The 27,010-nt window shown below is 57.2% G+C and overlaps 1 protein-coding gene across 2 annotated transcripts; it reads right to left on the bottom strand.

Annotated features, from left to right (window-relative positions):
- Nucleotides 1–1,240: 1,240 nt before the first annotated feature.
- Nucleotides 1,241–26,029, bottom strand: PLCD4 (phospholipase C delta 4). 2 transcript variants are annotated; one of them, XM_055123178.1, is made up of 16 exons: nucleotides 24,645–24,757; nucleotides 21,906–21,961; nucleotides 21,611–21,775; nucleotides 18,517–18,745; nucleotides 15,325–15,454; nucleotides 13,494–13,725; nucleotides 12,052–12,253; nucleotides 10,258–10,402; nucleotides 8,606–8,758; nucleotides 6,966–7,145; nucleotides 5,243–5,399; nucleotides 3,951–4,067; nucleotides 3,421–3,593; nucleotides 2,368–2,503; nucleotides 1,943–2,092; nucleotides 1,241–1,842 (listed from the first exon to the last, which is right to left on the bottom strand). In XM_055123178.1, exons 2-16 carry the CDS (start codon nucleotides 21,925–21,927, stop codon nucleotides 1,739–1,741), a joined length of 2,295 nt encoding a protein of 764 aa, XP_054979153.1. In that variant the 5' UTR covers nucleotides 21,928–21,961; nucleotides 24,645–24,757; the 3' UTR covers nucleotides 1,241–1,738. The 2 variants fall into 2 exon arrangements, with proteins under 2 accessions (XP_054979153.1, XP_054979152.1); XM_055123177.1 differs by lacking the exon at nucleotides 24,645–24,757 and adding an exon at nucleotides 25,933–26,029 and having other exon boundaries at nucleotides 1,242–1,842.
- Between the last annotated feature and the right edge of the window lie 981 nt (nucleotides 26,030–27,010).

The raw sequence follows: 27,010 nt of genomic DNA, 5'->3' as shown, positions 1-27,010 counted from the left end.
CCCTCCTGCCGGGCCGGGTGCCAGGCGCGCTCAGAGTCCTCCGGCTCCGTCCTTCCCAGTTCCTTGACCCAGCCCTGGGGACAGTCCTGTGCCCCACAGTGCCCTTGAGCTCTTCAGCATCACCAGGGGAGGTGGGGGTGGGACACACACGTGCACGCGCACACACACACATACACACACTCAGCCTTCCAGGTACCCCCAAGATGAAACGATGCTCTCCAGTTATGTAAGCCCCTCGCGGCGACTCCGATGATGTTTGGAGTGTGATATATGGAATAAATCACCCACACTTCTGTCTGCCACGGGGCAGCAGACAAAAGCCAGGGCTTAGGGCTGCGGGAGGCACAGAGGGCTGGAGACAAGTGTGTCCTGGGCTTGGTCCCCGGTACTGCGTCGCTCTCCCCCACACACACACACCCCTTCCCGAAATCCCAGTTCAGGCAAACTCCTCAGGGCTTGGGGACCCCTTAAACCTCAGTACCCCTGAGCCCTGGCCCTTCAGAGCCAGGCTTCCTCACTTCCTAAACAGCACACCCAGAGGGCCCCCTGAGAGCCCGTGTTTTGTTTTTGGGGATCACTCCCAGCTCTGCACTCAGGAATTACTCCCTGCAGTGCTTGGGAGAGAATTACTCCCTGCAGTGCTCAGGAGACCATATGGGATGCCAGAGTCCAAACTCAGGTGGGTGTGTTAAAGGCAAGGGGGCTGGGGGCTGGAGCGATAGCACAGTGGGTAGGGCGTTTGCCTTGCATGCGGACCACCCGGGTTTGATTCCCAGAGTCCCATATGGTCCCCCGAGCACCGCAAGGAGTAATTCCTGAGTGCATGAGCCAGGAGTAACCCCTGTGCATCACCGGGTGTGACCCAAAAAGCAAAAAAAAAAAAAAAACATAAAGGCAAGGGGGCTGGAGCAATAGCACAGTGGATAGGGCGTTTGCCTTGCACATGGCTGATCTGGATCCGATCCCCGGCATCCCATATGGTCCTCTGAGCACCGGCAGGAGTAATTTCTGAGTGCAGAGCCAGGAGTAACCCCTGTGCATCGCTGGGTGTCACCCAAAAAGAAAAAAAAAAAAAAAAGGAAGTCCCTTCCCGCTGTACTATCTCTCCATCCCAAGCATCTGTGTTTTTTTACCTCTTCTCCACCTCCCTCTGCCCTCCTCTGCGCAGCCGCTACACCTCTGCCCCGTGATCAGTAACGACAGACCAAACTCAGACCCAACTAGCGGGGGAAATTCTGTTTATCCCCCTGGGGCAAAGGGGGGGAGGGGGCAGTTGACAGACAGGGTCTTCCTTGCTCTGAGGGCTGTGTGGGGTGGTCTCTTAGGGGTGGGGGGGGTGTCCACTTTCCCAGTCTCAGCCTGGGGAGCCTGGAGGCGGGGCTTTGAGGAAAGTAAGAATGATGCTCTGGGGGGGGGGGGTAGGGGAGCGTCTCCAACCCCGGCCCGTTGCCATCTCTCTTGGAGCCAGGAACAACGTTGGAGCGCTTTAGTCCTTGGCCCCGGGGTGATGTGAAGCCTACAGCCCGGGGAAGGAGGGTGGTGGCAGTGAGCGCCCCAAGGCTTGAGACCAAGTGGGCGGAGAGAGGGCGAGGCCCAGCTCAGCCGCTGGCCTGGCGGGGGAGGGCGGTCACTGTGGGCCTCGGGACCACCATGGGGCTGTGCCCAGCGCAGTTCTCTGGAGCATCCACCCGGCAGCTCTCAGCAGCTGGGGGGTCCCCTTCCCTCCAGGCCCTGCACCTCAGGACTCGGCCTCTTCCGCCTCCTGGGTGCTGATGTGCACGAAGATGGACGCCGGGTGGAGGCTGAGGCCGTCCTTGGAAAGCAGGTGGATGTGGCGGTAGCCTGCGGGGCGGGATGGATGGCGGCGTTGGGTGGGGGGGGTCTCCCTGGGGCGGGATGGCGGCATGGGCGTGGGCGTGGGCGGGACGGGGCTGCCGCTCACCTTGCTGCATGCAGCTCCAGGGCAGCGTGAACTGGCCCACGAACTCGTGCCGGATGGTCCAGTTGTAATCCTTCACTACGAAACGCAGGAGGGCCAGTTCCGGCACCAGGACCCGGAAGGTTAATGTCTCTCCCCAGTATGGGTTAAAACCTGAGATGAAGGGGTGAGGGGAGGGGGTGTGGAGAGAACAGACAGGGAGGGGTTAGGGCACTTGCCCCACGAGCAGTCAACCCACTCCGGTCCCCGCCGCCCTACTCGCTGTACTGTCTCCAGCGGTGCTCAGGAGTTACTCTGGGCTCAGTGCTCAGGGGTCACTTCGGGCGCTGCTCAGGGAACCTGGGCAGGAGCGTGGGCCTGGGCTGAGTGCTCGCGGGGACCCCTGGCTCTGGTTTCCCGTGGCCTCCCAGCTCGGCCCAGCCTCTCACCGTTATTCTCCACGTAGCTGGTCTCCTGGTAGGTAGTGTCCGGGCGGACTCCGAAGACCTCCACTCTCACCAGGGGGTCCAGGATGGACTGCTCTCGGGACTTGGCCCCCTTGGGGAGCTGCTGACCACTGATCACCTGCAACCAGGGCCGTGAGCCTCGATCGGGACCTTGGGCCTGCCCAGCCAGCCCTCTCCAGGGCTCCCCCTCAGGATGGTAGGAAGAGGCCCGTGTCCCCAGCATTCAAGTCAAGGGGGTCGGCCAGGCTAGTCCTCCTTGGAGACCGTCATCTCCCCATAATCACCTGACATCTCCCAGGCATGGCGTGGGCCGGCGGGGATGAAGCTCGAGGAGGCAAGCTCAAGGACCTAAGTTCAAGCCCTGACTCCACACATGGTTTTAAATTTTACAAAATTCAAATTTTGGTGGGGGGTGGGGGAGAGAGCACAACGCTAGGCAGTACTTGGGCTCTACTCCGGGCACTATGGGGAAGTCACGCAAGTAAAGCAGGCACACAGTCCATTGAGCAATCCCCCCCCCCAGCCTAATAATTACGTTAATGACAAGCAGCACCTTCTAAAGCCTTTGCTGGAAGTGCTTTCTAGTCACTACTCACAATCCTGAGAGGGATGGAGTATTATGCCCATTTCGCAGGTAGGAAGCCTGAGGTTAAAATCCCCGTCCACCATGCACAGTTGTAAAGATCTGTGCTGTCCTGCTGTTCACTGGGGTTAGGGAACTTTCCATGTCCCCCTTCCCCCCTACCCCAAGACCTCCCTGTCAGGCCTGCCGGCTCTTGGGCCTTTCTCCTCTCAATGTGCCCAGTGTCTTACCCCCAGCTTCTCTTTCCCCCCCCCCCACCTCCACCTCCAGGATTCTGGATATTTTTGTTTGTTTTCAGGCCAAATCCAGTGGTAGTTGGGGGTTACTCTTTTGTCTTCGCACTCAGGAATTTCTCCTGGCAGTGCTCGAGGGACCATCGGGGATGTCAGGGATGGAACCCGGGTCAACTGTCTGCAAGGGAAACGCCCTGCCAGCTCCCGGCCCCTCGGCACCTGGATTACAAGTGTCTGGGCTTTGAAAGGGCTGACGGGCATCTCCGGGTTGAAGCTGCTCTGAAGGTCACGCAGGAAGTCCGGCTTGAGCACGTAGCCGCAGCCGCCGTTCTGGCGGAAGAGGCCGTCGTAGATGTCCATCTCCAGCCCCGCCGTCTGCATATTCAGAGCCACTGAAAGAAGGGGGCAGGGGCTGGAGCGATAGCACAGCGGGTAGAGCGTTTGCCTTGCACGCGGCCGACCCAGGTTCGATACCCGCATCCCATATGGTCCCCTGAGCACCGCCAGGAGTAATTCCTGAGTGCAAAGCCAGGAGTAACCCCTGAGCATCGCTGGGTGTGACCCAAAAAGAAAAAAAAAAGAAAAATAAAAGAAAGAAGGGGGCGGTGGTGGTGGTGTGGGTTCACCTGAGGGGGCCAGCCAATCCCTCCTGCAGGGAGCCTCCAAGATGCTGGGCACAGCCTCAGGGCTAGTCTCTTTGTCTCCTTGGGGCATCCCAAGTCTCCCCCCGCCCCCCTGCACCCCCTCACCCAACTGGCAGCCGGCGATCCACAGCTCCTGGGGGTTGTAGTTGGACGAATCCGTCCTCAGACCACTGGGGTACACTCGGGTTAGCTGCCAGGCATTGTGCTGCACAAACTCATTGCCTAGGAATGGGCGAAAAGGGGGGGATGGAAAAGGACTGTCCCCTTCCCACTCCTCTAGGCCACCCCTACCCCCGACTTCATTCGTCTTCCCAGCACCTCAGCCCGGCTTAAAAGAATGGTTCAGGGGCCGGAGCGATAGCACAGCGGGTAGGGTGTTTGCCTTGCACGCGGCTGACCCGGGTTTGATCCCCAGCATCCCATATGGTCCCCCAAGCACCGCCAGGAGTAATTCCTGAGTGCAAAGCCAGGAGTAACCCCTGAGCATCACTGGGTGTGACCCAAAAAAAGCAAAAAAAAAAAAAAAAAAGAATGGTTCACTCGAGTGATAGCACAGTGGGTAGGGCGTTTACTTTGCACGCAGCCGACCCGGGTTCAAATCCCAGCATCCCATATGGTCCCCCTGAGCACCGCCAGGAGTAACCCCTGTGCATCGCTGGGTGTGACCCAAAAAAAGCAAAAAAAAAAAAAAAAAAAAAAAGAATGGTTCACTCGAGTGATAGCACAGTGGGTAGGGCGTTTGCTTTGCACGCAGCCGACCCAGGTTCAAATCCCAGCATCCCATATGGTCCCCTGAGCACCGCCAGGAGTAACCCCTGTGCATCGCCAGGTGTGACCCAGAAAGAAAAAAAAAACTGTTCACTGGGGACACTGGTGCTGGGAAATGTACACTGGTGGAGAGATGGGTGTTGAAATACTGTATGACTGAAACCCAATCATGAACGGCTTTGTAAGGGCCTATCGCACAGTGATTTCATTAAAAATTTTTTTTAAAAATACCCACGGTTCACAGCCCCTTGCCTGACCATTTCCCTCTTTAAAGCCAGGAGATCCTGGAGGTGTCAACTCCACCTTTTTCCTAGACATCTCTAACCTGCCACTGTAGCCCCGCCCACCAATCACCGCCCGGTCCTGTCCTAAGTAATGTAGGGCTGATATCTGTAAATTTGATAGGACCTCACTCGGCGTGGCCCTGCCCACCCATCTCCGCCCACCAATCACCACCACCACCACCACCACCACCACCACCACCACCACCACCACCACCACCACCACGCGGTTCAGGCCCTGCCCCATAAGGCGTGCCCCGCCCCCATCTGGTGTGGCTAAGCCCTCGAGGCCCCGCCCCGTGGGTGTGGCCCGCCCACCAGACCCCGCCCCTCCTTCCAGGTCCTGACCGGCCTCCCTAATGAGGCTCTTGGCCTTGCTTTCCGAGAAGGATGAGATCTCGTAGATGCAGTAGTACTCCCGGGAGTGAGCGAAGCTGTAGAACGGCACGGGCTTCAGGTACATGACCACGGAGGAGGGGGTCGCGCACCAGAGGGATCTGACTTTCTGGAAGGGGAGAAAGTGGAGACACAGGCCGGAAGCCTCAGCGTTGCCATGGAGGAAGAAGGACCCCGAGAGATGAACGCGTCCGTCTAAGCCTCTGCCCCCTGCATTCTCCCTCCTGCCTCACCTTCTGGAGAAAGAGTAAAGGCCCGGGCTTTGAAATGGAAGACCGGACAGTAATCTGACAACAGATGGATGAGCAAAACAGCAGGAAGCGCCTAACCTGGGGAGAATAAAGGCAGCCTGCATATACAGATGGGGCCCCGCCACTTCCTGGGAAAGACGGGAGGGGGGGTGGTATTGACGTGGGGGCCACCAGGGGTTGAACCCAGGGTACATGCCAGACATGCGCGGGTAAATCTTTGCTTATTATTGGTTAGAGGGGCATAGAAAAGGTAACCCCTACCTTTCCTCCTTTAGGACACATGAGCGCTTTGGGGGAATCTAATATACAGGAACCTCAACAGACATGTCAAGATACGTCAGAGTCCTAGGAGTCACACTGTGAAGCCGGGAGGGGCCCAGGGGCCCACTTTACACTGGTCTCCGGCTTCCCCCATTTCCTTCCTGGACAGGAAAGCAGGTTAGACACCCACACTGGCCCAGAACAAGGGAGCCAGGAGTCAGCTGACCCCAGCACGTGCACCAGAACAAGACTCGGACTTGAGGGCAGGACCCTTCCAGGCCCACCCAAGGCAGCTGTGCCCACGGGAGATGGTCCAGCAGCCTGGCCCCTTCCTTGAAGCTCTCTCTGACAACGTCTCACCCCTGATCAGACTATGCCCCTCTTGGGGACAGCTTTGTCTAAGCCACTTTGGGTTTTTTTTCCCCTCTTTTTTGGTAAGGGAAGGGCATACTGGCAGTGCTCATAGTTGACTCCTGGATCTGTGCTCAGGGTCACTCCTGGTGGGCTCAGTGAGCCACAGGTGATGCCAGGGATGGAACCCTGTTCTCTGAATGCAAAGCAAGCACCCTACCCATTGCACTATCTCTCTGGCCCTTCTAAGTCCACTTTGGCTGGGTCATAGCAGTCACCCCGGTAACCCAGGCTCGCCAAGGATCCTAATATGGGGTGCGCACACACCCCAGCAGGATTCAAACTGTCCTTGAAGGGCACTGAGAAGGGGAGCAAAGATGTCCAAGGAGTTTCCCAGGGGACCCAGAAGTCAGAGAGACCCAAGTGGGCACCTCAGAGAGGACAGTTTGTATCCTGAGCGCCCACAGATGTATCATCGGAAAAACAGATTTTGAGAGCTCTGAAGATTGAGGGTCACCGCGATGTCGGAAGGGTTGGTGTGTGTGTCCCGATGCCTGTGCATTGGGAGGAAGGAACTTGTTTCGTTCGGGGGGCCACAGCCAGCAATGTTCAGGGCTTACTCCTGACTCTGTGCTCAGAGGCTATTCGTGGCAGGGCTCAGGGGGCCCTTTGGAGTGCGGGGATCGAATGCAGGTTGGCTGTGTGCAACGCAAGCACCTTCCCCACTGGACGATCTCTCCAGCTCTGGAACCTGGGCCCTGGAGCCCCCCTGAAGTCACGGTCCAGAGCAGAAAGCCCCTCCCCCCACCTACCTTACTCTCTTTATCCGGGCTCTTAGGCTCATTCTGGGCCTGTATCTGCAGCGCATCCTCTTGTTCCTGCACCACCTGATTGTTGAGCTCCCCTTCTTCCTCTTCTTCCTCTTCCTCTTCCTCTGCCTTTTCTTTCTTCCTTAACTTCTTTCCCTTCACCAGAATCTTCCTCCGAAGCGCCTAGGGGCCAGAAATAGACTTGTCTCCAGGCTGCTCAAGGACAGTCTCTGGTGTCACAGACTCTTCCCAGGGCAGAGGCAGTCAGAGTGGCCAGACGAAGGCTCTGGGCAGCACAGGAAGTGAGGGAGTCGTGGGAAATTCGCACAGAAGGCTGTCCGATCCACGCAGGTAGGATTCCCTAATGGCTTGGGGGCATTTGATGGTGTTCCAGGATCCTTCCTGGGGGTTCTTGGGTATCAAATGGTGACCTCCTTCCTGCAAAACATGCACTCGGGTCCTTTAAGCTATCTCCCTGGACCTAGCCTTGATTTGCTATTATTAAATATACTTGTAACATGGAGAAAATAATAAATGGGACCTCGCCTTTAACACAAATTCCTCACCAGTGAAAATTTAACATGTAGGGGTTGGAGTGATAGTACAGTGGGTAGGTGCTTGCCTTGCACGCGGTCAACCCAGGTTTGATCCTTGGCAGCCCAGATGGTCCCCTGAACCCATGAGGAGGAATCCCTGGGTGCAGAGCCAGGAGTAAGCCCTTAACATGTCAGGAGTGGCCCAAAATCCACGGGGGGGAAATTGAATATGTAAACGTAAAAACTAGATGACTACTACGTAAGCATGGCTCTGGGGGAGAACATATACCTCACACATGTGAGGCCTTGGGTTCAAACGTTGGCATCAGGGGGCTGGAGCCATTAGAACAGCAGGTAAAATAGTTGTCTTGCACGTGACTGACCTGAGTTCAACCCCCAACATTCCATATGGTCCCCCAAGCACAGCCAGGAGTAATTCCTGAGTGCAGAACCAGGAGTAAACACTAAGCATTACCAGCTACGGCCCCCAAACTATTAAAAAAAATGCTAAATAGGGGCTGGAGTGATAGCACAGCGGGTAGAGCATTTGCCTTGCATGTGGTCGACCCGGGTTCAATTCCCAGCATCCCATATGGTCCCCTGAGCACCACCAGGGGTGGTTCCTGAGTGCAGAGCCAGGAGTGACCCCTGAGCATCGCCAGGTGTGATCCAAAAAGTAAAAAAAAAGGCTAAATACCTGGCACCACACACACACACACACACACACACACACACACACACACACATACATGAATATAGATTGATGTTTCTGTCACATTCTGAGGCCCCAGTTTAAATCTTTCATGGTGGGGGCCTGGAGTGACAGCACAGCAACTAGGGCGCTTGCCGTGTACACTACCACCACCGAGGGTTCGATCCCCACCATTCCACGTGGTCCCTGAACCTACCAGGCGTGATCCCTCGGCACAGAGTCGGCCCTGAGCACTGCCAGGGATGACCCAGACTCACCCCCACAGCCACCAACACAGAGCAAGCAGGGGGCACCCGGACGAGGGGAACAGACGGGCAGCCATGATGAGAAGCGCTGGGCTCTGGCCAGAGAGAGAGGAGCTGAGTGGACTCAGGGACGGGGTCCGGGGGCCCCACCTCAGGCGAGGGCAGCAGGGCCGGCATCAGGTCGTCGTCGGTATTGCTCAGCAGCTGCTCCCCCAGGATCTCCGTCAGATGGTTCGCCAGGACGCCCTGCTGCTCCCAGCCGCAGTGGTTCTCCAGCGACAGGATGACGGGGTAGTCTGACGTCTGTGACGGGGGCACAGACCATAGAGTTCTACACCACTGGCGCCCTCGCCCCTGCCCCCACCAAGGGACCCCACACACACACACCAATCCCACTCCTGGCTCAATCCCCATCTCAAAGTCACTCTTGGGAGGCCAGAGCAATAGTTCAGGGGGGAGGGGGGTTACCTTGCCTGCAGTTGACCCCGGTTCAATCCCCGGCACCACCTATGGTTCCCCCAGCCCTGCCAGAAGTGATCTCTGAGTATGAAGCCAGGATTCAGCTCTGAGCATCACTGATGTGGTCCAAAAACCCCCCAAAAAAGTGTTTAAATGTTTAAAAAGGGTCCTGAAGCGATAGCACAGTGGGTAGGGCGTTTGCCTTGCACGCGGCCGACCCAGGTTCGATCCCCAGCATCCCATATGGTCCCCAAGCACCGCCAGGAGTAATTCCTGAGTGCAAAGCCAGGAGTAACCCCTGTGCATCGCTGGGTGTGACCCCCCCAAAAAAAAAAAAAGTAAAAAGGGTCCTGAGCAACCGTACAGCAGGTAAGGCGCTTGCCTTGCGTGCTTCTGACCCAGGGTGTATCCTTGGCATCCCGTATGGCCTTCCAAGCCTGCCAGGAATGATTACTTGATTACTGACTGCAAAGCCAGGAGTAACCCTCGAGCACCACCAGGTGTGGCCCAAAATACAAAACCAAACAAAAAAAAAAAAGAAAGGAAGGAGCTCTCGGGACATCAGAGATGGCACAGAGGGGAAGGTGTTGGCCTTAAAAGCAGCCAAGGTGGGGCTGGAGCAATAGCACAGCAGGTAGGGCATTTGCCGTGCACAGGGTTGACTTGGGTTCAATTCCCGGCATCCCATCTGGTCCCCCGAGCAGAGCCAGGAGTAACCCCTGTGCATCGCCAGGTGTGATCCAAAAAGAAAAAAAAAAGCAGCCAACCCTGGTTGAACCCCAGTACTGCATATGGTCCCCCAACCACTGCCAGGTGGGGCGGGCCCAAATAAAATATAAAAGCTCAGGCTTATAGGGGCTGGAGCGATAGCACAGCGGGTAGGGCGTTTGCCTTGCACGCGGCCGACCCGGGTTCGATTCCCAGCATCCCATAGGGTCCCCTGAGCACCGCCAGGGGTGATTGCTGAGTGCAGAGCCAGGAGTAACCCCTGTGCATTGCCAGGTGTGACCCAAAAAGCAAAAAAAAAAAGAAAAGAAAAGAAAAGCTCAGGCTTGTATTAGGCTTACCCGGTCACTCTGGTACCTCCGGGAGTTATGTGACATTGGCCCCTGCCATCCCCCCAGCCCTGAGCGGCCACCTTCTCTGCTTCCCATCCACCCTCTCCCAGGGGGTGACAGAAGGAAGTTGTGAGAAGCGACGGTCCCTAACCTCGTGCAAGGACTTGGACTATGAGTCACTAGGAATGCGACCCACCGGGCCCCCTCAGGCCCTCTCCTCCCCAAGAGCCTGCATCCCACCTGCCTCCACCCTCAGACCCTCCGGGATGCTGGTCCGGCGCCTACCTGGAAGGCGTACTGGGCCACAGAGGCCAGGACGTCCTTGAAGAGGATGCGCGAGGTGAGCGTGTGGCCGTGGTAGACGATGGGCTCCTTGTTGGGCCCGTCCCACACGTCCACCTCCACGCAGCGGCAGCCCCGCTTCAAGGCCCTGCAAACAGCCCAGGGGGAGGCGGGCTGAGGGCAGATCCCCAGTCCCTCTTCTTCAGCACCACCTCCCCCGCCCCGACGTCTCAGCGGGCCCCTCAGGGAAGCGCTTCCGGGGCAGAGACTCTGCCGCAGGCGCCCCTATAGCCCCGACGCCCACTCTGAGCGTGTGTGGTCTAACCCTGGCCTCCCCGTCACATAATGGCAGCTACTAACACCTACGGACACCTGGATTCTCTCATCCCCCCTCACAGCCCGGCTGGGGTTAGCTCTGCCCCAGATGGGGAACCCAAGGCCGAGGGTGGCAAGCTCCTTGTTTGCTCCTTGTTTGAACGCGCGCACACACATGCACACACACATGCACATACATGTACGCACACATGCACACGCACACACACATTTGCATACAACCACGCACACACATGCATACAGAGTCCCACGTGAGAGAGAGAGAGAGAGAGAGAGAGAGAGAGAGAGAGAGAGAGAGAGAGAGAGAGAGAGAGAGAGAGAGAGAGAGAGCAAGGATTCTGTTTGGGTTGTCTGGGTTTTGCCTCTTGGGTGGTCCAACCCGCAGGTGCTCAGGGGTTACTCCCGGCTCTGCCCTCAGGATGCATTCTTGGTGGTGCTAAGGGACCATATGGGATGCTGGGGATTGAACCCCGGTCGACCGCTCCCCGGCCCCTGCCGGAGCCCTGCCAGGAATGATCCCTGAGTACAGCGTCAGGCCTGAACATCACTAAAAACAGCAACAAACCACCCAGGGGCTGGAGCAATAGCACAGCGGGGAGGGGGGAGGGGGGAGGGGGGAGGGGGGAGGGCATTTGCCCTGCACAGACAGGGCTGACCCGGGTTAGATCCAGGCATCCCATAAGGTCTCCTGAGCACAGCCAGGAGTAAATTCGTGAGTGCAGGGCCAGGAGTAACCTCTGAGCATCACTGGATATGACCCAAAATAAAGACAAACCCTCCCAAAAAAATAAACAAAGCATACAAAATCACGCAGGGCAGAGCAGTAGCACATCAGGGGGTGCTTGCTTTGCACGCACCTAACACAGTTTGATCCAGGGCCCCTCTGTGGGTCCCCCGAGCCCACCAGGAGTGATCTCTGAGGACAGAGCCAGGAGTAAGCCCTGAGCTCAGCCAGTGTGGTTCAAAAAAACCCAAAATTAATTTATTCCATCATTGTCAAGTCCCCTGTGTTCAGAGCACATGACAGCGAGAGAAACTCCAGCAACACGTAGGGCTTCACCTCTCCCCCTAACCTCAGCATCTCCTCCGAGTTCTAGGGTGGCAGGACCCTCAAACACCATACACACAAACATGCGCACACACACACACATGCACACACACACGCACATACATGTATGCACACATGCACACGCACACACACACTTGCACACAAGCACACACACATGCACACACGCACACACATGCATACATGTATACATGCACACACTTGCATGCACATACACACATGTATGCACACATGCATACATGAACACAGGCATGCACATGCACACACAGGCACGTACACACATGCACACATGCACACACACACCTGCACACACCTGCACATGCACACGCACACGCACACATACATGCACCGTTTTCCATCCCAGCTAGGCACCACAGCACACGTCCTTCCCGTCGTACTTTATGTAGCCCTCCACGCTGCTCTGGCCGCAGAACTGGTCCCCGAGGAGGTAGGTGTTGTGGGAAGAGCTGATGAAGTAGTGGTTCAGGGGCTGAGTCATATCCTGGTAGATGGGGAGGCACATGGGGTTGAAGATGTCGCCGTCCTTGGAGCAGAGGTAACTCAGGAAACCGTCCAAGCTCAGGACACACCGCATTTTGCCTGGGTGAGGGGAGGGTAGCGGAACATTAGTCGGCAGAGACTGAAAGCAACTGTGTGAGATTGTCCTGGGTCTGTCCTTCTGGCTCACTTCATTGGACACATTATCTGAGGGGTCCGTGCAGCCTGCAGCAAATTGCATGGTTTATTCACGTTGTTGTTGTTGTTGTTGTTGTTGTTGTTGTTTGGGGGCAACACCTGGCAGTGCTCAGGGGTTACTCCTAGCTGTGTGCTCAGGGACCACTCCTGGTGGGCCCAGGGGACTGTGTGGGGGCACCAGGAATCATACCCAGATTGGCCGCGTGTCAGGCAGGCGCCCTACCTGCGGAACCACCTCGTTTTCTGACTTCGGGTCTGGAGGTGCTCGGGAGACCCTGAGACATGCTGGGAACCAGGGTGCTGGCAGTACTGCAGGGCAAGTGTCCGACCCTGAGCACTGTCTCTCCAGGCCCTGGAGCTGGCATTTCATTTCTTGGTTTTGGTTCAGTTTGGGGGGCCCCATCCAGAGGTGCTCAGGAGTTGCTCCTGGCTGGTGCTCGGGAGACCATGTGGGATTGTCACGGGTCGGAAGAACCCCGGCATCAAGGCAAGCCCCCTCCCACTGTACACTATCTCCTGCGTCCCGCAGCGGGCATGTACGGGGTCAGCCGGGGGGCCGGAGAGATGGTACAGTGGGTAGGGCATTCGCTTTGCACATGACCGACCGGATTGCTCCCCAGTGCCCCCTACGATCCCCTGAGCTCTGCCAGGATTAATTCCTGAGTGCAGAGCCAGAAGTAACCCCTGAGCACCTTTGGGTGTGGACTCCCCAAAAAAAAAACAAAAAAAGAATGAAATAAAGAACCAGCCTGCAGGGAATGGGCAGAAGGAAAGGTCCCAGGAGCAGCAGCAGACGGCAGAGGTCAAAGCGAAAGGCCACGGAGGGGTCTGCCTTTGCCACTGCTGACCAGGCTGGCACCAGACCGGACACGAGTGTTCAGTGAAGGCTTGGGGCGGGGGGGGGGAGGGGGTTGTGGAATGTTCCAGCACCGCAGAGGACACTCCTGGGGTGGTTGCCCGCCTTCAGGAAGAGGCTGGGTGAGAGGAAGAGGGGAGAGCTGCGGGCGGGGAACGGAGGGCGGGGTCGGGGAGGCCTCACCCACCCCTGGGTCGAGGAAGGCCCGTTGCTCGGGGGGGCCTGGGCCTCGTCCCTCGCCGCCCCTGCCCAGTGCCCGCGCCCAGGGCCTCTGCTGCCACGTCTCACCGCTCTCCGAGGGCTCGTAGCGGCCGATGAGCTCCAGGGCCAGGTCGATCGCCTGCTCCCCTTCCTTCTGCTCCTCTTGCAGGAAGTCGGCGAACTCCAGCAGGGTCAGCTTCTGCCCGTCGGCTGAGAAGCTCCGGAACAGCTCGCGCACCTCCACGCGCTTGGTCAGCACCTTGTAGAACTGCACGAACTCCTCTCCCTCCAGGGTCCCGGACTCCGAGGTGTCGGCATCCTGCAGGGACAGGTCCGAGGCACAAGGGCTGGGACCTGTGACTATCCCGGGAGGGTGATCTGGGGACAGAGGCCCCGAGTGCGGATTCCCCTTGGCCCCCGACACTCAGGGCTCCTAGGGGAGCAAAGGTCCGGCCATAGCACTGGCTACCAGAGAGACTTTTCCACGAGGGTGCAATGCCCGCCCCCCCCATCCCTACAGTCTAAAGATGCCTCTTTATTTTTTAGGTTTTTTTTGGGGGGGGGCACACCTGGTGCTCAGGGCTGACCCCTGGCTCTGTACTCAAGGATCACTCCTGCTGGTGCTCTGGGGACCATGTGGGATGTCGGGGATTGGACCTGACTTGACTATGTTCAAAATATCTGCATAGGGGCTGGAGTAATAGCACATCGGGTAGGGCATTTGCCTTGCACGTGGCCGACCCGGGTTCGATTCCCAGCATCTCATATGGTCCCCTGAGCAACGCCAGGAGTAATTCCTGAGTGCAGAGCCAGGAGTAACCCCTGTGCATTGCCAGGTGTGACCTAAAAAGAAAAAAAAAATATGTGCCTACCAGATGTAGTATCTCTCCAACTCTGAAGGCTCTTTTTTGGGGGGAGGCAGGAAGAAGGGGCACACCTGACAATGATGAGGAGTTACTCTTGGTTCTACACTCAGGGCTGACCCCTGGCTCTGTACTCAGGAATCACTCCTGGAGGTGCTCAGGGGAGCATATGGGATACCAGGGATTGAACCTAGGGCTGGCTGCGTGCAGGACAAGCACCGTACCCATTGTCCTATCTCTCCGGTCCCCTGAAGGTTCTTGACTGCTCAGGAATCCCTCCTGGCAGTGTTTGGGGTCAAATACTCAGGGCAGGGAATCGAACTGGGGCTGGGTGTACGCAAGGCTAACGTCTTAAGCCTCTTGTTTCTTTGGCTCCTTTGTTGGTGTTTTCCATTGTCCAAGGCACCTTGGGCAGGGAGCCCCCAGATAATAACACGGTTTACCTTTCCAACAGAGTAGAGGCCAGAGCGATAGGACAGTAGGGAGGGCGCTAGGCCTTGAACCCGGCTGACCCGGGCTGATGCCCAGCATCCCATACAGTCCCCTGAGTGCCACCCGTAGTAACTCCTGAGAGCAGAGCCAGGAATATCTCCTGAGCATCGCTGGAGGGGGCTGCCCCGCAAAGAGAAAAGTGAGGGTGGAGAGACGGTGCAGTGAGTAAGGCTCTTGCCTGGCACGTGACTGAGCCAGGTTTGATCCCCAGCACCTCACAGGGTGCCCTTGAGCCCTGGCAGGAGAGATCCCTGAGCGCAGAGCCCCGTGTGCCACCAAAGTGTGCCACTCAGCCGTCCGGGGCGGAGTTAAGGCCAAAGCACGGGACGACGCATGCGTAAACGCCAGGGGCCACACTTCTCCCCGCATCGTGCGTCAGTCTCTCCCCCAACCCCTTGCCACCACCAAAAACAAACAGACACATGAAGGGGGAGCAGCACGCCCTGACCCCCCCATCAGCCCCTGCACCCATGTGGCACCTGGGGCGGGGGGAGCTTCAACAGGTGAGCACTGCTGGAGGGAGCAGCAGCCCCTGGCCTCCGCAAGCCCCGCCAGGCGCTCACCTGGAAGAGCTGGAAGGCGTACTCCTCGTCCATGTCTATGTTCATCAGGTGCAGCAGGCGCCTGGTTTCCTGGAAAGACATCCGGCCGTCCTGGTTCCGGTCTCCGCGCTGGAACAGGTCACTCAGCCATCCGGGGCAGAGTTAAGGCCAAAGCACGGGGAGGCGCATGCGTATACGCCGGGGGGGGGCACACTTCTCCCCGCATCGTGGGTCAGTCTCTCCCCCAACCCCTTGTCCACATTAGCTTCCAGGATCTTCCTCGCGGGGACCAGTCTGCCTGGCCAGCACACAGCTTAGCCACCTACAGAAAGTCCTTCCCAGAGAAGCCAAACTCCCCGCGCCCCCCTGACCAGGCTGTGCTGGGGCCCCACAAAGCTGCTCCCACGACCTGTGTCTGAAGGTTTTTTTCTTCTTTCTTTTTGGGTCACATCTGGCTCTGCACTCAGGAATTACTCCTGGCGGTGCTCAGGGGACCATATGGGATGCTGGGAATCGAACCTGGGTTGGCAGCATGCAAGGCAAACACCCAACCCACTGTGCTATCTCTCCAGCTCCTAAATAATTCTCTTTTTTTGCTTTTTGGGTCACCCCTGGTGATGCACAGGGGTTATTCCTGGCTGCACTCAGGAATTACTCCTGGAAGTGCTTGGAGGACCATATGGGATGCTGGGAATTGAACCCGGGTTGGCCGTGTGCAAGGCAAACGCCCTACCCGCTGTGCTATCGCTCCAGCCCCCTGAAGGTTTTTTCTTTTTTTCTTTTTGAGGGGGAGCCACATCTGGTGGTGCTCAGGGGACCTTATTGGGTGATGGGGGCTGAGCACGGCTTACTGTGTGCAAGGCAACGGCCCTACCCACTGCTGTACTGTCGCTCTAGCCCTGGGTCTGTGCTTTTAATCACACCACCCTGTCGTGCAGGGATGCCCTTTGCACCTTATTTTCATGCTCCAGATCTACTCATTTCTCAGGTTTGGCCCAAATGCTTCTTTCTCTCTGAAGTTTTCTCAAAACTCTTCCTCTAGGGGCTGGAGTGATAGCACAGTGGGTAGGGCGTTTGCCTTGCACGCGGCCGACCCGGGTTCGAATCCCAGCATCCCATATGGTCCCCTGAGCACCGCCAGGAGTAATTCCTGAGTGTAGAACCAGGAGTAACCCCTGTACATCGCCGGGTGTGACCCAAAAAGCAAAAAAAAAAAAAACAAAAAAACTCTTCCTCTAAAATGAGAGGTTTCTTGGGGCCGGAGCGATAGTACAGCGGATAAGGCACTTGCCTTCCATGCAGCTGACCTGGGTTTGGTCTCCGGCATCCCATACAGTCCCTGAGCACCACCACGAGTAATTCCTGAGTGCAGCAGAGCCAGGAGGAACCCCTGAGCATCGCCAGGTGTGGCCCAACCACCACAACAAAATAAAACTTTATAAAAGGAAAGGTTTCTCCTTCGTTCAAACACTTTCAGATAATCCAGGTGCCCGGTGTTTACACTAGGTACCATCCTCTCTGCCAGCTGAAGCAATATTTGAGTTTGCTCAGCTACAAATCACTCAACCTGGGGGTTCCAGATGGTGAGCGAAGGAATGAATTGGCGTGGGCAGTGTGGGGAAAGAACAGGAGACCTGGAAGGGCGCCGCTAAGGCCCAAAGGGCTGCCTCACATCTCTCCAGCAGTTAATGCCACTGGCACCTTCTAATCCTTTTTGGTTTGTTTTGGGGCCACACCTGGCGATGCCAAGGGCTTCCTACTGTCTCGGCAGCCAGCAATCACTCCGGCGGCCCTCTGGGGGACTGTACGGGGTGCTCGGAGTCATTTGTCATCAAGGCAAGTGCCCTATGTGTGGGACTATCTCTCCAGCACCTGGCATCTCCTTTTTTTTTTTCTTTTTGGGTCACACCTGGCGATGCACAGGGGTTACTCCTGGCTCTGCACTCAGGAATTACTCCTGGCGGTGCTCAGGGGACCATATGGGATGCTGGGAATCGAACCCAGGTAGGCCGCATGCAAGGCAAACGCCCTACCTGCTGTGCTATTGCTCCAGCCCCTCCTGGCACCTTCTGTTCTTCTATTTTCATTCCCATGCCCCTTTTGTGGGGAGGGAGCACACACAGCAGTGCTCAGAGGCTACTCCTGGCTCTGTGCTCAGGAGTGACACCCCCCGCCCAGCCTGTGCTCAGAGGATCCCCTGTGGTGCAGGGGGTCAAACCAGAGTGCATGCGAGGTAAGCACCTTGCCTGTGGTACTATCCCTCCACCCTGGTACTATCCCTCCACCCTCCTATCCTTTCTGTTTCTGTTCTATTTTGAGGCTACACCTGGAGATGCTCAAGGCCTTTTTTTTTTTTAGTCCACACCCGAAAATGCTCAGGGGTTCCATTCCTAGTGCTGCTCAGGGGATCAAATGGGATGCTGGGGACTGAACCAGGTCGGCCTCGTCCAAGGCAAACACCCTCCCTGCTGTACTATCGCTCCGGCCCCTGCTCAAGGCTTACTCCTGGCTCTGCACTCAGGGATCAATACTGACAGCCTTTGGGGGTACATACGGGATGCTGAGCATCAAACCCAGATCAGCCACATACCTGCAAGGCAAACGCCCTACCTACTGTACTCTCTCGCTCTGGTTCCCCACGCTCGACCCTTTATTTCCAAGCAGAATATTTGCAGAACCATTTTTCTACATTCCCCCTTTTCTTTTTTCTTTTTTTTTTGCTTTTTGGGTCACACCCGGCGATGCACAGGGGTTACTCCTGGCTCTGCACTCAGGAATTACCCCTGGTAGTGCTCAGGGGACCCTATGGGATGCTGGGAATCGAACCTGGGTCAGCCGCATGCAAAGCAAACGCCCTCCCCTCTGTGCTATCGCTCCGGTCCCCGATTTCCCCCTTTTCTATGTAAGATGAATATGTGGCAGGAAGCCGTGGGACCGTCCGTCCCTCTGAGACTCACACCTCCTCGTGTCCTTTCACTCCCAGGGGTCTTCCTCCCCACCCCCATCCCACAGGGCCTGAATCTTTCCCAACACGGCTTGGCTCTTCCTTCCGAAAACCCCCGCCCCCCACCCCACCCCGCCCCCAACCCCAGCCCTCGGCCGCCTCTGGCTCCGCCTCCCCCACCCGCCCACCCGCCTCCCCCACATCTGAACTCTGGGGGCTGCGTTCCCCCCCCCCCCGACCCCGCGCCCCCGGCCGGGTCCTGGTGATACTGGTCCTGTCGCTCCTGTTGGTCCATGTTCTTGACGAAGTCTATCAGCAGCCGCAGGCCCTCCATCCAGACGTGGGCTTCCTCCACGCTGTTGGCCACCAGGTCCAGGTTCTCGCGCCGGCCGTGGAAGACCACGGTGAAGCCCTGCCTCAGGGCCGACTCGTCCTCCAGGCTGCGGAGCAGCTCGGACTCCACGCCCGGCCGCACCGTCTCCACGTCGGAGATGGAGACTGCGGGAGGCAGAGAGTTGGGGGGCAGGAGGTCAGACCCTTCGGGAATGGAGGGCCCAGGACCTTTAGCCCGCCTCTCCTTCGGGTGGGAGACCCAGGCTGCACAGGGTGGGCACCCCAAAATCCTGGGTGCAGAGAGAGACGGGGCCCAGGGCCAGAGGGCTCACTCTGGGTCAGTGCTTGATGTTTTCTTTTTTTTTTTTCTTTTTGGGTCACACCCGGTGATGCACAGGGGTTACTCCTGGCTCATGCACTCAGGAATTACTCCTGGCGGTGTTCAGGGGACCACATGGGATGCTGGGAATCGAACCCGAGTCGTCCGCCTGCAAGGCAAACGCCCTACCCGCTGTGCTATTGCTCCAGCCCCAGTGCTTGCTGTTTTCACTGGCCCCGGGGCCAGGGAGAGAGAACGGCAGAGAAGGCGCTTCCCTGACACGTGGCCAAGTCGAGTTCGATCTCCTGGCATCCCGGATAGTCCCCTGAGCCCTGCTGGGAGTGATGCCTGAGTGCAGAGCCAGGAGAAAGTCCTGAGTCCCGCCTGAGGTGTCTCAGAAAACAAACCCCAAACCCACACGTGACAGAAAAATAGAAAAATCCGATTTCGTTAAAATTCAAACATTTCATATAACATCATTATGGAAGACCTAAGGAATGGGTGGAGGGGCTGGAGCAATAGCACAGCGGGGAGGGTGTTTGCCTTGCACGCGGCCGACCCGGGTGTGATTCCCAGCATCCCATATGGTCCCCCGAGCACCGCCAGGGGTGATTGCTGAGTGCAGAGCCAGGAGTAACCCCTGTGCATTGCCGGGTGTGACCCAAAACCAAAACCGAACAAAAGGAATAAGTGGAAACAGTTAAGGGCCAGAAGGACAGAACAGAGGGTGAGGCGCTTGCCTTGCACACAGGTGTGACCCCCCCCCCCCCGCCCAGCACCTAATAGGGTCCCGAGAGCCCCTTCCAGAGTAATCCTGAGCACCTCTGGGCATAACTCCCAAAGTAAAAATGTAAAAGGTTGTGAGCTGGGGACCTGAGCAGTTAGGGCGCTTGCCTTGCCAGGGCTGACCCAGGTTCGAGGTTCAATCCCAGGCATCCCGTATCCCCTCCAGGATTGATTACTGAGCCAGGAGCTACCCCTGAGCATTGCCAGGTGTGACCCCCCCCAAGCAAAACAAAACAGTGGTGTTCAAGGGCCATGAGGTACAGGGGATTCAACCCAGGCCTCCTGCATGCAATGCCTGCGTCACCCCCAGGAGCTGTCCAGACCCGACAGCTTCCTCTTTCCAGATGTCTAGGAGGGAGCCAGAGAAACCCTTACAGGCCCTGCCCTCAGCGGGGGGCCGTGGGCCCTGAGCTTTGGTGGTGTCCCCAGTGCATACTCTCCAGGATGCATCCTCCGAGGGAAAATATGTGTTTGATCAACAGACTGCTTTGTTTTGTTTGGGGGCCATACCCAGTGATGCTCAGAGCTTACTCCTGGATCCGAGCACAGGAATTGCTCCCCGCAGTGATGGTGGAACCATGTGTGGTGCTGAGGATTGAACCCAGGTCAGCCACGTGAAAGACAAGAGCTCTCTAGGCCCTGAGCAATTGGTAGATTATTCTGGTGATGTTCACTCATTGTCACTGTCATCCCATTGCTCATTGATTTGTTCGAGCGGGCACCAGTAATGTCTCTCATTGAGAAACTTATTGTTACTGTTTTTGGCATATCCAATACGCATGGGTAGCTTGCCAGGCTCTGATGTCCAGTACTGAAAATTTTTCATCAGAATGGCTAATATGGTTTGGGTGGGCAGGGATGGGAGGAAAACTAGAGACATTGGTGATGGAACTGTTCACTGGTGAAGGGATGGGTGTTGGAACATTGTATGACTGAGATCCAATGATGAACAACTTTGTAAGTGTGTATTTCATTGTGATTCAATAAAAAAAAAACCTGAAAACAAAACCTTCCAAATATATATAGTTTTGGGAGAGTCACACCTGGCAATGCACAGAGGTTACTCCTGGCTCTGCACTCAGAGAATTACTCCTGGTGGTGCTCAGGGGACCATATGGGATGCTGGGAATCGAACCCAGGTCGGCCGCATGCAAGGCAAATGCCCTACCCTGCTGTCCCAGGTCTTTCAGATAAAAGCACAGCGAGTACGGCGTTTGCCTTGCACACGGCCGACCCGGGTTCGATTCCCAGCATCCCATATGGTCCCCAGAGTAATTCCTGAGTGCAGAGCCAGAAGTAACCCTTGTGCAACACTGGGTGTGACCCCACCAAAAAAAGCAAAATAAAAAAAACAAAACTAATTCTATCCTCATAAAAAAGCTTTAGCGGGGGCTGGAGCAATAGCACAGCGGGGAGGGCATTTGCCTTGCACGCAGCCAACCCGGGTTCAAATCCCAGCATCCCATATGGTCCCCCGAGCACCGCTAGGAGTAATTCCTGAGTGCATGAGCCAGGAGTAACCCCTGAGCATCGCCAGGTGTGACCCAAAAACCAAAAAAAAAAAAAAGCTTTAGAGGAAAATTGTTTTGTTTTGGGATTTCCGCCCCCCACCCCTTCCCACCCTGCCTGGGTCGGGGAGGCATTGGGCCCCACCCAGTAATACTCAGGGGCTATTCCTGGTTCTGTGTTCAGGGGTTGCTCCGGGAGACTGTATGTGGTGCCCGGGACTGGCCCAGGCTGGGACCCATACAAAGCGAGCGCCTTCGCCTTTGTATGGTCTCTGTAGCGTGAGACTCAAGGGCTGTTCCAATTTCCATGGTGCAGGCTGACCTCAGACCCAGGCGGGCACCAACAACGAAGTCGTTGGGAAAGGCGGGTTCCTCCCTCCCTCTGCATGCCCACCCCTGACCCACAAGGTCACTCACAGCTGAGTTTGGCGCTGCTTCCGACTTGCCGGGAATGCCACACGGTCATGCCATCTTCGTGGAGCTTGAAGAATCTCTGCCTCCTCCAGTTTTTCGACCTCACCTTGCACATCATGGTCCCTTTCTGCATCCGCACCAGGTCTTCACTGCCAGGGAGCCCTGGGCCTGAGGAAACGGGGCGGGGGGCAGGGAAGGGGAGGATGGAGCGCCCAGGAGAAGCCGTTGGACAGGGGTCTCTACCTCCCACCCTGGGCTGTCTCCCCAAACTTTTCCCCTAAGAAAAAGGGGTACTCACGCCCTAGCTGTGCGGAGGCCATCACCCTTTCCTCCACCAGGTGGCGCCAGAGTCACCTAAAGCAGAGGGGAGCCCCAAACACCTTTGGTTCATTTTGCAGGGTTTTTTGTTTTGTTTTTATTTTTGGTTTGGGGCCATACCTGGCAACGCTCAGGGGTTACTCTTGGCTCTGCACTCAGGAATCACTCATGGAAGTGCTCGGGGAACCATATGGGATGCCAGGGATCGAACCTAGATCGTCCTTGTGCAAGGCAAACGCCCCATCCAATGTACTATTGCTCTCACCCCTCATTTTGCAGTTTTTAGAATAATCTATCCAAGTGGGAAGAAAAGGAAACCCCGGGTTCTATTTGCATAACCAAAGATTATTTTTTAAAATTTTTTTTTGGGGGGAGAACACACCCAGCAGTGCTCAGGGCTTACTCCTGGTTCAGCACTCAGGGATCTCTCCTGGCCGGGTTCAGGGGGACCGTACAGGGTGCCATTGATTGATCCTTTTCTTTTTTTTTCTTTTCGGGTCACACCCAGTGATGCACAGGGGTTACTCCTGGCTCTGCACTCAGGAATTACTCCTAGCAGTGCTCAGGGGACCCTATGGGATGCTGGGAATCGAACCCAGGTCGGCCACGTGCAAGGCAAACGCCCTCCCCACTGTGCTATCGCTCCAGCCCCAGGGTGCCATTGACTGAACCCAGGTCAGACATGACACATGCAAGGCAATGTCTGTCCTCCCCATTGAACTCTCTCTGGCCCCAACAAAAGTTATTTTTACTTCTAAGTTGGATGGCTCTGAAGTTGGACTCTAGAATTTGGGGGGTGGGTGGTTTGGGACACACTAAGCACTGGTCAGAGGCCACCAGGGCCAGAGCTGGGGGTGCTAGGGAAAGGAGGAGACCAGAGGCGTCAGGGATGAAATCCAGTGCTTCATACATGCGGAGTATGAGTTCTGCCACTAAGCCACGCCCCAGCCTTCACTCCCTACACCACCGAGGAAACAGCTGAAGTGAAGAGAAGATCCTAGTGGGTTAGTGCCCTACAGGGATTTCTTCTCCTTTCGCCTTTTCTCCTCCTCCTCCTCCTCCTCCTCCCCTTCTTCTTCCTCTCTCCTTTTCCTTCTTCTCCTTCTTCTCCTTCTCCTTCTCCTTCTCCTTCTCCTTCTCCTTCTCCTTCTTCTTCTTCTTCTTCTTCTCCTTCTCCTTCTCCTTCTCCTTCTCCTTCTCCTTCTCCTTCTCCTTCTGGTTTTGGGGGCCACAACAGAAAACCCAACTCCAAACGCTTGCTGCAGGGGGCCAGGAAGATAGTATAGAGGGTGGGGCACTTGTCTTGTACCCAGTCAACCCAGGTTCGATCCCTGGTACCCGGTATGTGTCCCCCACGCCCAGTCAGGATTGATTCCTGAGCTCAGAGCCAGGAGTCAGCTCTGAGCATCATTGGGTGCGGCCCCTCCAAAACAAAGCAAAAATTAAAAAAATAAAACCACAGTGCTCAGGGGCCACATCGAGTGGTACTGGGAGGACCAGGAAGCAACAGCAGGATTCGAACCCGGCATGCAGCCACATGTATGCTGGGAGACCGCCCCAACCTTTGTACTCTCAGAGGCCCCGGGAAGAGCATACCAAGCCACTTGGCGGGGATTTAGTATCAAGAAAGAATGTGGACATTATGAAGGGAAAAATCCACAAAAAGCAAAACAGCATCCCAGGAGGCTTAAAACAGATAATACACCTGCCTAGCTTACACCCAACCCAGGAATTTTTGTTTGTTTTTGTTTTAGGGCCACACATGGGGGTTCTCAGGGTTTGCCCCTTGCTTTGCTCCAAGGGATCAACTCCTGTGGGAATTGGGGGACCCCCTGGGGCGCTCAGGCTTGATTCTGGGTCAACCAAGTGCAAGGCACAGGCATGTACCCTCTGTACTATCTCCCTGCCTCCCCCCACCCCACTCCACCCCACCCCTGCCCTGGTTTTTGTTTGTGGTGCAGGGGACAGGGAACTTTTGACTCGATGGGGTGATGCAGTCTCTGCAACTGTGCCATCCTCTGCCCCAGACTCGGTTGCAGGGAGAAAGTTAGTGACTGGCTCAGCCAGAGACGCTGAGTGGCTTTAAGGGAACCAGGTCTCCTTATGGACAGCTCAAGCTCCCCCTTACGCCTCCCCCTCCCTCACCCCTGAGCTTTATTTTGGGGGTCAGACCAGGCAGGGCTCGGGAGTCACTCTCAGCAGCGCTTGTGGGGCCCTGCGGTGCTGGCGGGGGGGGGGGCATGTGGGGATGGGTGCGGGGGCCCTGCTGCAAGGCTGTCCGGCCCTTGGGGCCATCTGCCCGGGCCCTCCGCCTCGGAAAGGGCCTTTCCACCAGCAAGCTGGTGACCGCGAGGCTGGGAATCACGGAGGGACATCCCGCTTCTGTCAGTTCCCCCTGACATCCTGCTTCTGTCTGTTCCCCCTCCGTAGTTTCCTGAATCATCTTCCTCTTTCCTTCTGCTGCCTTCCCTGTCCTCTGGCTGGTCTTTCTCCTCCTCTCTCTCCCCCGCTCACTCTCTTCTCTTATTTTTTTTCTGGGGCCACACAAGGGGCTCCTGCAGGACTGGGCGGTGCTGGCGCTTGAAGGGGAGCCACAGGCTGCGTGCAAGGGGAGCACCCGAACCTGGTACCACCTCTCGGGTCCTCGCTAGCCCACGCCTCTCTGTCTCCCCCCCCCCTCACACCCTACTAGCTATGAGCTCGCCCTTCTCCCCGTCACCTCTGCCTCTCTTTTGAGTCCGCTGGTTTCCAAGAGCGGTGCTTTTCATCCCCTGGCAGGATGGGGGGCCAAGGGTCCGGGAGGGGGGACATTTGGGTCCAGCGACTGAGAACTACATCCCTCTGCTCCCGGTGCTGCTCCCCCGTCTCCTAGGAGACTAGATAAACAAACTGCCCAGAGAATGGCACTCGGAAACCAGGGGTTCTAGGTCTGCTTGGCGTTTTGTGCTTTCCCTGGGGTGGCGAGGGGGTGCAGGGAAGGGCTGTCACAGCCAAGCAGTGCGGGTGCGGAGGGACTCTGAGAGGGGGAGGGGAGGGAGCTCGAGGAGGAGGAGCCGAGGGGTGGGGACTCAGACAGGAGGCAGAGGGGATACGGGGGTCTCCGCTATTGACGCCTGTGAGAGGACTAGTATCCCTGGCCGCTGGCAGTCTGCAGACAAGTTCGGGGACCCCTCTGCGCCCTCCGAGTGCAGGTTAGAAAGTTGCAGTGGTTAAGTCACACACTTAAGACAGGCGCGATGGCTCCAAGGACTGGTGGGGTCTTTGCCTACAGGAAAAACCGAGGTTTCAAGCCCCATTCCTGCACGGGGTGGGGGTGCGGTGGGGGGGCCACCTTACACCTGCCAGCTCATGCCAGCTTTGCCGGGCGAGGCCCCTGAGTTAGGGGTCTTCCCAACACCGTGCCCAGGCTCGCGAATGGGCAAAAGAGAAGGTCTGGACTCAGCCTCGCCTCTTTCCAAGAAAGTCACACAGCGGGCTCTGTGTGTGTGTGTGTGTGTGTGTGACAGAGAGAGAGAGAGAGAGAGAGAGAGAGAGAGAGAGAGAGAGAGAGAGAGAGAGAGAGAGAGAAAGAGAGAGAGAGAGAGAGAGAAAGAGACAGAGACAGAGATAGAGACAGACAGACAGAGACAGAGACAGCGAGAGGGAACAGCAGGTAGGGCATCTGCCTTGCATGCGGCTGGGGTTAACCCCCAGCATCTCTAAGGCCCCCCCGGAACCTACCAGGAGGGACCCGAGTGCAGAACCAAGAGTAAGCCCTGAGTACTGCCAGCCAGGTGTGGCCAGAACAAAATGAAAAGAAAAGAAAAAAGAAAGAAAGAAAAGAAAAGGAAAGGAAAGGAGGGGGGAAAAAAAGAGTCCGATGTTTCTTTCCTTATTACTCCCTGCTGCTGGGGCTACTTTTCTCTGGGCTCCCTCCCGGAACCCTCCATGCCCGTCCCCTAGTCCGTGCCCACGTGCCCTCCCCCAGGCCCCGCCAGCTCTCAGTCCCCTTCTGGGCTGTGACTCACCCAGCCCGGGCAGATAAGCCGGAGGTCCAGCAGCTGACGGAGGCAGGAGGAAAGCTGCCAATCACAGAGGATAAGCGGAGAGAGAGTCGGGGCTCGGCCCCGCGGGGGTCCCAGGGAATTTGGAAGGGGCGGCCGTGCGTGTGCCCCCGCGGGGAGAGCCAGCTGGACGCGGGCCGTGTCTGCTCGGGTGCTGGTTCCCGGGGCAGGAGGGCCGGCTTGGAGACAGCGCGAGGAGTGGCGCTCACCTCCTCACCGCGCGCTGCCCGGCTGCCTCTTAAAGGCCCAGGACCCTGGGCAGCGAGAGCTGGCCGCGGGGGAGGGAGGCGGCCGGCCGGGTCTGCAGGAGGAGGAGGAGGAGGAGGAGGAGGCGGGGCCTGGCTGCCCTTGGGCAGGACGCCGGCCTCGCTGACCCCAGTCCGGCAGGAGCTCTCCAGGATTGCAAGCCGGACCCCAGGGAGCGGGGCTGGTGAATCACAGCTGGCCACTCGGGCGCTGTCCCCGGGGTCAGCCGGCTTCCTGAGGGGCCTGCAGGCACACAGTCCTGAAAGAGGGCGGCAGCAGGGGCTGGAGGGAGAGGGTGGGTAGGGCCTCTGCTTGGCGCTCCCTAAAACCAGGTGCCCTTTGGGGAGGGTGGGGAGGGGCCATCACTGCTCTCCCGAGCCCCTAAGCGCAGAGCCAGGAGAAACCCTGAGTGAGTACCACTGGGTGTGGCCAAACCCTAAGCAACAAAGAGTAACAGGAATAAGGGAAGGCAATAGAGGGGCAGAGGGGGAAAAGAAAGGAGGGGTCTAAGTGTGGGCAGGGGGCCAGAGCGATAGCGCGGGGCAGGTCGGGTGTTTGCCTGGCACAAGTCTGATCCAGGTTTGGTTCCACATAGTCTTCCGAGCCCGCCAGGAGTGATCCCCGAGCACAGAGTCAGGAGTAAACCATGAGCACTGCTGAGTGTGCCACCTGCCTTCAAAAATAAAGAGTGGGGGGGAAATGTGAATCGATTTTATCACTTGGTTGTACATGCATGAGACCTGGGTTTGACAACTGGCCACACACACACACACACACACACACACACACACACACA

This window comes from Sorex araneus, chromosome X, assembly GCF_027595985.1.
Source record: "Sorex araneus isolate mSorAra2 chromosome X, mSorAra2.pri, whole genome shotgun sequence".
In the NCBI taxonomy this organism is placed as follows: Eukaryota; Metazoa; Chordata; class Mammalia; order Eulipotyphla; family Soricidae; genus Sorex; species Sorex araneus.
The sequence above is the reverse complement of the archived record's forward strand: the minus strand, read 5'-3'. Positions and strand labels throughout refer to the sequence as shown.